This window comes from Crassostrea angulata, chromosome 7 (assembly GCF_025612915.1).
Source record: "Crassostrea angulata isolate pt1a10 chromosome 7, ASM2561291v2, whole genome shotgun sequence".
NCBI lineage: Eukaryota > Metazoa > Mollusca > Bivalvia > Ostreida > Ostreidae > Magallana > Magallana angulata.
Window position 1 is genome coordinate 33,873,249 of NC_069117.1, and position 10,557 is coordinate 33,883,805.

General features: G+C 35.0%; 2 protein-coding genes across 2 annotated transcripts; one reads left to right on the forward strand and one right to left on the reverse strand.

Moving 5' to 3' along the window:
* Positions 1–1,485: 1,485 nt before the first annotated feature.
* On the forward strand, positions 1,486–3,477 carry LOC128155508 (uncharacterized). Its single transcript, XM_052817251.1, has 3 exons — positions 1,486–1,640; positions 2,320–2,699; positions 2,813–3,477. The coding sequence occupies exons 2-3, from the start codon at positions 2,348–2,350 to the stop codon at positions 2,884–2,886; spliced, it is 426 nt and encodes a 141-aa protein (XP_052673211.1). The 5' UTR covers positions 1,486–1,640; positions 2,320–2,347; the 3' UTR covers positions 2,887–3,477.
* A 2,792-nt stretch (positions 3,478–6,269) lies between these two features.
* Positions 6,270–8,097, reverse strand: LOC128192175 (uncharacterized). The gene is made up of 4 exons (XM_052864664.1): positions 8,060–8,097; positions 7,889–7,958; positions 7,504–7,563; positions 6,270–6,894 (listed from the first exon to the last, which is right to left on the reverse strand). The coding sequence occupies exons 1-4, from the start codon at positions 8,095–8,097 to the stop codon at positions 6,706–6,708; spliced, it is 357 nt and encodes a 118-aa protein (XP_052720624.1). The 3' UTR covers positions 6,270–6,705.
* Positions 8,098–10,557: the final 2,460 nt, after the last annotated feature.

Consider the following 10,557-nt stretch of genomic DNA (forward strand, 5'->3'; position numbering starts at 1 on the left):
GATTGGTTTTGTTGCTGCATAAAACTTTCTTGCTATTATTTTTTCTTGAAGAGTTTTGAGGTCATATCAAACTTCTGTACAAAAATCCTTACTGGATCATATTCCTTTTCCCTCTATCTGGCTAATAGAGCTTATCAGAGTAAATGGTGTGTAGTGACCTTGAAGTAAGTTTTAAGGTCAAAGGTGAAGGTTAGATCATTACTCTTTGAAATCCAGTTTTGAACCATAACCTCTTTTTCCATGGACAAATCTTGCTCAGAATTTTACCAAACGATTTCCTATTAATAAGGGTGAATAGTGATCTTGAACTGAATATCTTGGTCAGACCTTTGTGTAAAATCTTTGTACAGTCTCTTATTTTTCTCCCATTGGCCCCATCTGCTTTACAGTACACCCATAGAATGCTTGTAGAATAAAGAATGGGACAAGATCTCCAGTCAAAGGTCATGGTTAAAGCCAAATCTTTCTGATATGCTCTCCATTTGAATGCCTCATACAACAAAGGAAACTGACGTTTTCATCTTTCTTTTTTTTTTCTTAAAAAAAAATACAAATTCTTTTTACTGTGATAATAAAGGTTGCTGTGGTCATATTACTATTTGATTGTCGTAAAAAAAAAAAATCAAAGAAACGCGTCGAAAGAAAGGTAGCCTAGCTACGACGAAGTAAATATTATTTTACATTCTTTCTTGGGAAGACTCGATACCGAGTCAAATAACCAACTGACATTTGACATAAACGATTCCATTTAATAAACATATAAAGCTTGATGAATGTAACAATAATACTGTATCATATCTGGTATTAGGAACAGTGCATCGAAACTCACTTCGCCATCATTTAATCCTAATCTGGTGGAAAGTGGTGATGGGGGATTAGTACCTATAAATCCTTTTTATTCTATTAATGTTTTTAATTTAACCTATTATTTCATCATCACCCCCCCCCCCCCAATAAAAAAAAATAAAACCAAGGTGGGATGGACAGGTCCTTCAAATTTAAATTTTCAATATGTAAATTTAAGAAAAATGCCCCCCCCCCCCCCCCGCTAAATTTTATAAAGTTCTAATGCTCAAATTTTTATAAAAATCATTATTTTTATACAAAAAAACATTGTTTTTTTTTTAAATTGAATTATGAAAATCTATTTTTAAATACAATTTGATTAAAATCAGATCCTCGATGCTCCCGACAAATTAAGTATTGCTTCATGGGAACACACATGTATCGTTAACAGATTGTGAGAGTATCGATGGTCTGATTTTAATCAGATCATGTCTATTTTAGAATATATAACATTTAATTATTTTTTTCCAAATAATTTCACTTTGGAAAAAAGGCGTTTATAATACCTAGATTTGGGAATTTTAACAAAGTGACACACACCAAAAAAAAAAACCATTTCTGACAGAGTCGCCACTATGTTTTCAAAGTTCGCGCGAATCAAATGATATAAGTCCCTACACCCCTAATATACACCCAAAACGTTCTGCTTAAAATTCCTGTTAATTCTTGGCTACAGATATTTAAACTTCCCGAATCGACATCTACTGTGGACACATTAGATTCTTTGGATCTCTTTTAGGGATATTGCACTGGTTTACAAACAAAGACAAAACACAAGCTGGAAACACAAAAATGTAAGTTTAACCAATCTCTTTTTTATGTTACATGTATCCTTTTCCACCCCTTACATATAAATATACTTTCGTTTTGTTTGAATATTGTTATATTGCCAAGTTTTATTTTTGTCACTATTTCATTGTGTACATATTTACTACCTGCAGTTTATCAATATGTTACATGTATATATGAGAACTTGCAATATTTTTGGTAAATACACAATACTTTGAACATAAACTTGTATCAATTAATGTTATTAATGATTGTTATATTTAAGGAATGAATTCAATATTTATTTGTTTTATACGATATAAAATGGTTTGGGTCAGTTTACGCTTTATAAACCGCGAAGCGGTTTATAAAAAAGCCTAAACTGTTCCAAACCATTTTATATCGTATAAAACTAATAAATATTGAATTCATTGCTTATAATTTAATTTTTTTTACTCTTCATTGTAGATAAAAACGGTCATTTGACCTTTAAAATTACGTAGAATTGTACAAAATTCAAACGTAACGTCAGGCGTATTGATACGTTTTTGATGTTAGTCTTACTATGAAGTAGGCAACATTCTTTATACGATATAAAACAATGTTTTAGCCAATCAGATAGCGCGTTACAACCAGAATTAAATTATATCATTATCATATTATATATGATCGATTGATATTATAATCATGTTCTCTATTTTACAGAAAATAAACATTTTAAAAAAATCCAAACATGCCTGATGACCAGAGAATTCGAAGACTACACAATGATCTCAAGGCGAGGCTGGCGATAGAATATCTCCACCCTACAGTTAATAGGGGCACTGACCGTCAAAGGTTTCTGATGAACTGTAGAGACTATCTGACAACCCCCAGAGAACAGGCCATTGAAAATGTGGTCAATGTGCTGGACATCTTCGAGCAAAAGGGAATCATGTCTCCGGGAGAATATGGTAATTTGAAAGAAGTCGTTAGAAATTTGAACGTGGAGATCTTAGAACTGATCAGGGAAGCAGAGGACGGGATAAGACGAATAAGGGAAGGGGACGGCGCACAAAATACCGAGAGCAGAGAGAATGCCTCATGTAAGATATCAAAGCTCGGCGATCCATACATGCAACTTATTTTTTGATTTTGATAATTTTGGTAGATTCAATAAAGTGAATTACGGTACAGAGTTTTTAAATCTTTTTTTCAGATGGTGGCTACATTTGTAACGCAAGAAACATCACAGTCAATGGGGGACACGTTACCTTTGGACCCATAGGATAAGCTCTCCGTTGATCTTGGAGTTTCAATACCCGTTTTAGCATCAAATTTTATCTTAGAGACCACTAATAAACCTCAAAACATTTTGATGCATGTAATCATTAGATATTTTTAGAATTCTTTAAAGTTCATACATTCAAAATATTTGCGATTGTTTTACTTCAAAATATATAATTGATATTCGCAATTGATTTATTGCATTAATGCCATTTGCAAATTGTACCAAATGTCATTTTTCTCGCTTGGATGTGTATTTTTTGTTAGTGATAGACCACACGGTTGTGGGGATACATACTTGTGCTTGTGTATAGTTATATATAGGACCCACCTCGTCATTGTTTTCGTCTGTGATTTCCTTCCCTTCCACGTGTGTCCATCCTTTCATTAATATCTATGCGCACTTACATTTTGTAAGGAAGTAGATTCGGGACCTTGGAATACTCCAATAATGTAGTGGTCGATGGAAGTGTAACCATATAAGAGTTAACCCTCTGTCTTAAAGAATGCTTTACACATGCAGTAGTTTCATTTTTCATTTTTTTATTGTATTGTCAAAGTTTACTATTTTGACTGAATATATAATATTGATTGTTGTGTAACGTGTATTTTATATCTTTGTATCATGTTTTATTAAGTTTACTGACATCTGTCAAATCCGTGTATATTTTTTAATTACAAAGATGTTCGCAAACATCATTTTGTGAAAACTTGTGTAGAAAGAGCCATGTGCTGAACTGTTTCACAACCTCCTCCGAGTTCGACGTACCAATCATGTGATTTGTGAGGTTTCTGGATTCGATTAGACGAGATTTAAAGTCAATATTCATTAATGATGTCATAAATAAGACGATATAAAAAACTATTATCTACAGACAATAAAGTCTAACCCTTGTCACTTAGTAGAAATGACACTTTTCTGCATGGTTACATGTATGTGTGACTGCAAACCCCTCCTAGCGATACCTCCATACCATGTGCCCATCAACTGGATGGACGCCAGGATCAAATCACAATATACACAGAAAAACGTTAATACCTAAATTTAATTACACAACATGTAGATCGTTAAATTAATTGTCTAACCACAAGCCTTCAGACTGGCATATGGAGAAAGTACCTTTTATAAGTCGGTCTTATTCAAGTGATCTCAAAAGCCTGTGTTTACTATATACATTTGTTATACTTTCATGTTAAATACTGAAATCTGATTGGTTAATATATACTATTACCCTCAGCGTTAGCAACGCACTTGGCAACGGGTAACATTAAAAAATGTTACATGCGCGAAAATTATGCGCGTACGGTTCTCTGTAGAATTCACGTTATTCCTATATAAAAGCAGTAAAATTTTCTTAAAAATTTTAAAAAAGACATTCAGTATAACAAAATAAATAGTGCCTGTTTGGGAGGATAACAGTTGAAATTGACACCCCTCGAAAACCGCGTCGGTTGACAATGGTTTTCTCGGGGTGTCAATTTCAACTGTTACCCTCCCAAACAGGCACTATTTATATAGTAGTACCTAGTTACCAGGTGCTAATTTCTTTCAAATCTCGTTGCAGTTACTATAGTATCCAGTCACTACATAATAGCTAACTACATGTTTACTTGCGACTAACATCCATTATACTTTATTGATTGTACACAATTTAACGAAGTTTTACAATTTATTAAAGACAAGACACTCTTAATACAGTCAAACTTAAAATGGTTAAAAGTCAAAAGTCAAATATTGAAATAAACACTTAGAAAAGTAAATTTATGTTGAATAAGGTTTTGGCTAAAACTAGATATAATATACATGTAAATAACAGTTATTAAGAATGTGATAAACTTCAATAGTAAACAAAATGTTTATATTTGTGCCTCTATTGGACCTTTATACAAAGCAAAATATTTAATGAACAATCAATGAAAATTTCAAGTGATGACTAGAAGTACTTAACGAAAGAAATGAGCTACAAGTACATATACATCACAGAGAGTCACTACAACAGCACTAAATGGGTGAGAGCTATTGCTTCAAGACGTTCCTCCGCAACAAACAATTCCGGTCCTATGTATGGTGTTTTTCTCCCCGTGGTTATCTCCACTTTGATACGTACATCTTACGTGGGTTCCCCTCTGTTCCAAGGTTCCATAATATACAACCCATCGTCCTCGTGCTCCCCGACCCCCCTCTTAGCTTCCAACCATTTATTTCATCGTCTGAAATAGGTGGTGGCACGTGACTAATTATCCGGTCGCGGCGATTCCAGTAAATTATCCCCCAACTCATACTAGTACAAACAGACAGACAAAGTGATCATACATACATATCTTTAAAGTCGTATTCAGCTGGCCAATATTCACTTCTTTGAGACGAGCGAGCGGGTTTGTGCGAATCTTCATGCAGGCAGTCTGCGAGAAATAAACAAGATTTTAAGATTGGTTTTCTGGTTAGCCTACACAGAAATATACACACAGGATACTTGTTCGTTAAAAATGCCGCATCATCATTTCTAAGAAATGATCGAAAAATTATTCAAATTTCAGTGATAATTATTGTAACAATGTAAAGGAATAAATCTTAAACTTAAATAAAAATATTAGAATCTATCACATTAATACTTTTAGGCAACGTACCTCATTACTACATTTCTATGAAAGGGCAAAGGCCTTCAAATCTAGTGCGGAACAGGAAGGGGTTGGGCATGGGAACACATTGGAGGAAATGGCAGCGCATCTTGTACATGTACATATACATGTATAAATATATGGAACCTTGGAACAGAGAAAAAGTCTCAGTTGACCCTGAGCTTTACATTAGTCATTGTGTCGATGTATAGGGAAAACTGGGCGCCGGTGTCTGGTTTGTAGTAGAAGCCTCCAGACTGGTTGCTGATGGGAGGGGCTAGACCTTGACCGACCATCATGTGAATGTACGACTCAGTGTAAGTAAATGTGTGGAAAAAGTCAATATGGAATGAATTATTGAATGAATAGATTTAAAAATGTGCTTTGCTAAAAACTAGACCCGTGGTAAAGTTGTTGTTTAAAATTGTTTTCAGCTTTTTATACTGAAATGAACATGCAACCCTCCCCCCCCCCTACCTTAATTTTAAATAAAAGTTTCTTTCCTGATTTTATTATGTTTGAAACACGATGTATCATGCACGAAAGATACATGTAGAGTTCGATTTCTGGAGCAAATTTAATGAACAAACAGTTACTAGAGACAGATGAAATCTGTAAATTAGTTGAAAGACTTAGATAAAAGAAACGATTTCATTATGATAGCAAACTTTATGATAATAACTCATCTTGCAGTTCCTCTTTTTGAGAGGTAATATATTACCCCCACCCCTAACCTCCACCCCAGCGACATTTACATGCTGTAGTCGCTATTTTTTCAATAACAAATTGACTATTTGACGGTTGTACATGTACATACAAATTTACCATATTTATCCGAATTTATTCCATCCGTTCTTAGGTGGCAAATTGACGCACTATCGGACGATTTAAAAAATTGTTATTGTACATAAAGTAAGAAATAGAATTTAGATATATTAAAATTGTGCACAAATTATAATTCAAATTTACGAATATAAATCAAGTTTTCTTTACAAACGTTTCTTAAAAAATAGAAGAAAATATAATTATTTATGTGACAATCTGCTAAATTATAAAATATATTTAATTTCAAATGGAATGTAGAATGTACTTTCATGTACTTTAAAAAAAATTCTTTACAATACTTTTGGATTTAATTCATTGAAATTAATTTAAAAAGTTACTGAAAGAGGGGGGGGGGGGTGTATAACAACGATCTGAATAAATCTACAATGGAGTCGATGAGGTCGGTGCAAGGTCTGAGCCGCGCCCCCCGTCAACGCAGCTTGATAGTTTGGGGGAGGGGAGAGATTCGCCGGAGGGGGTAGGAGATAGCGACTCCCGGGACACACATCTGTGGAGGGGGTTCCCCTCCTCCTCCTCCTCCTCCTGTCTCCACGTCTCTGTGATGAACCTCTGAAATTAAAAAGATAGAGGAAACTTTGAGTCTCATTTTAAAAGATTTTGATATAGGCGTTCGCGGATCCAGATTCTATCCCCACAATGAAGGTTGGAGGGCCCTCGGATCTATTCTCTTTGAGAAGTGGACAGGCATAGCCTACATCTCCATGTAGGCTATGCCTGTCCACTTCTCAAAAGAGAATAGGTCCGAGGGATAATTATACTAGCCATAAATACTTTAAGCCCATTTTTGGTAACTTAAATTTGTGAATCTAATAACTACCCTATCTATATTCCCAATGGGTTATTTTAACAGATATATAACGGGATTGGGTATGGGTTGAACTCATTCAGAGAATTACTAATATTGCAATAGATGCATGCTTTAAGAAACAATGTCGTACATATCTGATTGAAATCAACAATCGAGCTGACAGTGATGTCAACAAGGTACATGCACTATCAATGAAACTTTTCTTCCTTTTTTGAGTTCCATACAGGAGAAGATAAGACTTTCCTGACTGACAAATAAGGTTGCATTTGTTTGAATGAAATGATACAGAATACGTGAGATACTACGCCTATACACATAACTTTACCCATATAAATGTTCGTTTTACTTACCATTACTGCAGGCCCCTTGGTCAGCAAAGCTAAGGTGCTTGCTGACAGCACAACGGTGGGCTGGAAAGAAAGAGCCAATAATTGTTTTAAACTGGTGCATGATTAAGGTTGCATGCGATAGAAACAATCATTGATTAAAACCGGTGTACTAGTATTACTAAGGTTGCATGCGGTACTTTCAATAATGTAAATATACAAATACAAAGAATACTCAAATAGCAAAGCTCAAGCGCGGATCTAGCGGAGGTTGAGGAGGGGCCTCGGAAACACCACACTCTCCGCTAAAAAAAAATGATCCCTTTGATCCCTCCCTTGGATTTTTTTAATCCGCAAATGTAGCTAAATAAACCAAAGAATAAAATTGGATGAGGCACTGGTTGCTTACCAAAAACCCTATACCACAAGTCTGGCCGAACTCTGTCATCATCTGATATGCAATGTCAGCCATCTTCTCTCTGAAATTCAAAACAATAAATAATTTATGCTCTGATATCTGTTAATTTTTCTTTTATATAAGAAAAATTGTTTTCAAAAATATTTTTAAGCATCGACTTACCTGGTAAAGAGAAGGAAAGGTTTATTAAAACCGAACATATCCAAAACTTATTCTCTAGCGGCAGCGCAAACAAACAAAACTAAAGTTATTACTAGCTTAGTAATTGTGACGTCACAACCCGTCATGCATTGTGACGTCATTGGATTGACCCCAGTAGGATAGCCTGACATAGGTCAATAAATTTTGTGTTTGAAATATTCTCAGATTATCTGCTAATAACTCCTCATTCTTCTTTTTTTCAGAAAAAGCATAATTCAGTTTGATTTACATGCATTCCAAAATTTCACCCAATCTGTGTGTGACGGAGAGTTGGTTATGGAATTATAGCCAATTGGGTTAATCGCAACTCGTTCCAAAAATATCGATGAATCTTACTACGGGTCTATGACAACTCATCGAAAGACAACTCATCGAAAAAAATTCATCGATGAGTTGTCGCCATTCACGAGATGTCTTTCGTTGACATGTCACGTCGGTGAGTTTTATTTTCGATTAGTTGACTTTCGATGAGTTGTCGCATTCGGCGAGTTGTCTTTCGATGAGATGTCCGGCACCGCTCTGAAGCTTCGATTCTCAATTACACAATGTACCGTACCCGTTTTGATTTTTGCATCCACGCCTGTTTTTATGCTCATTAATATTAAGGTAGATCGTGTCACAGGGGCCAATCTTTATTCATATGGTTACATTGAAATTAATGTTAAAACGGGCTCGGCCCCTGTGGATCGTGTGTTTTATATGTGTATTTATAACAGTGGCGCGTCGCTGGTATGGGATTCAATTAGCGCCCCATCTATTTGGTATGGCATCTTTCCCCATTTTGCTTTGCAATTAATCGTATAAGAATAAATGATGCAAAATACCGTCCTATGATAATACATGTAAGTGATGAAAGAATGCGTTCGTTGTTTTGTTTTTGATAAACGGCAAAATAATTTATGTAGGATATCAGTCTCGGGTGGCCATTCGTCTTATATGTACATCCCTTATGACTACTTTGTCTTCGGAGATTTGTCAACATATGCATGAAGACTAATACAGGTCTTGAGGTACAATTCAGTAGTAGTTTGTGCCTATTTACATGATGACGATGTCCAGGTTACACATGACTGCATGATGCGAGTCTTCAGGATTTTTATAAGTGCATGACAGAGCAGAAATTTCTGTTGCCAAATAAAACAAATTATGTAATTAGGCTATTATATGTAAGTAAGTAAGTAAGTAAGTAAGTAAGTAAGTAAATGAATTATTATAGTGACGTGTTTTATAAACAAATAAAGATACATGTATATGATATAAAGCCTTAATGAATAAACACCCGGCCCATCGGACCTATATGTCACTTTATAAACATGAATATACAAATAATTGTCCCCCGTGACAGCAAATAGTTGCTTCCTACAGAAGAAAACTTTATTTGTCGATTTGCATGTTTTCTTCATGGTAAAATGAGTTATCGGACTTCGAATGTAATGTTTGCGACTCGAATTATGCACAGTTTGTTTCGAGTTAAAAAACTATGAAAATCAAATGCCGCTGGCTAATAGTTTTGATGGCTACAAATTCACCATGGTCAGATAGAACGAAAGGTATTCCATGGTTAGATGGGATTCACTGTATCATGTTTATTCGACGAAATTTCAAATAGAAAATATTCTCAGAGGTATAATAATATATAAATAGTGACAATGGTTTTCTCGGGGGGTTACCCCCCCCCCCCCCCATTAAAAAAAACAACAACAACAACAAAACAGGCACTATATATTGTGACATGTTTTGATTTCCTGAGTTTGCATCAATGAATTTTGTGGATGGAAAAGAATAGTCTTACACTTACTATGGCAAAAGGATAGCGTTTAAATTGAATTGCATTCTTTTTCAAAGTGTTTGTTGGAGACGCATGACCTAATAGTCTGCATAACCGCAGAGACTTTCTGTTAATACACAGAACAGGCCATAGGAAATGTGGCCAAGGTGCTTTTAGCAAAAAGGATATCACGTCTCCGAGAGAATATGATAATTTCAGAGAAGTCGTTAGAGATTTGAACGTTGAGATCTTAGAACGAATCAGGGTATTAGAGAACGGGATAAAACAAATTAGATATTTGGGACTTGCAAACAAATAAAGAACACGCCTAATTTTGACAAGCAGTTGTCATGTCATTTTTGGGAGTTGATTTTAATCAACTCTCCTATGCAGTTACTCTGGCAAACCGAAAGTGAAACAGTGTTTTGACCTAAGCACAAATCATCACCGCTGACAAGACTTAGTTCTTGAAAATAATAGAAAAATTCGAAGTAATGTATGCTGAAGCATTGTTTTTCAAGGAAACTTATCAATAAACACTTTAAAAATAGTAAGATTTTATGTAATACGAACAACTAAGATATTTTTGTAGTCTGTATTCCTACGCCAGAGTTTAATATATCCTCGTTCAACCAAACGCTCGACTGTCTCCGTAAATCTCCGACAAGCAGAAAGGCTCTCTTGCTTGTCG

Coding starts and splice junctions, on each gene's coding strand:
- LOC128155508 (XM_052817251.1), top strand. CDS start 2,348: ATGCCTGATGACCAGAGAATTCGAAGACTACACAATGATCTCAAGGCG. Junction 2,700..2,812: donor GAGCAGAGAGAATGCCTCAT/GTAAGATATCAA, acceptor TCTTTTTTTCAG/ATGGTGGCTACATTTGTAAC.
- LOC128192175 (XM_052864664.1), bottom strand. CDS start 8,097: ATGTTCGGTTTTAATAAACCTTTCCTTCTCTTTACCAG. Junction 7,564..7,888: donor CTTGTGGTATAGGGTTTTTG/GTAAGCAACCAG, acceptor CTTTCTTTCCAG/CCCACCGTTGTGCTGTCAGC. Junction 6,895..7,503: donor CCAAGGGGCCTGCAGTAATG/GTAAGTAAAACG, acceptor TTTTAATTTCAG/AGGTTCATCACAGAGACGTG.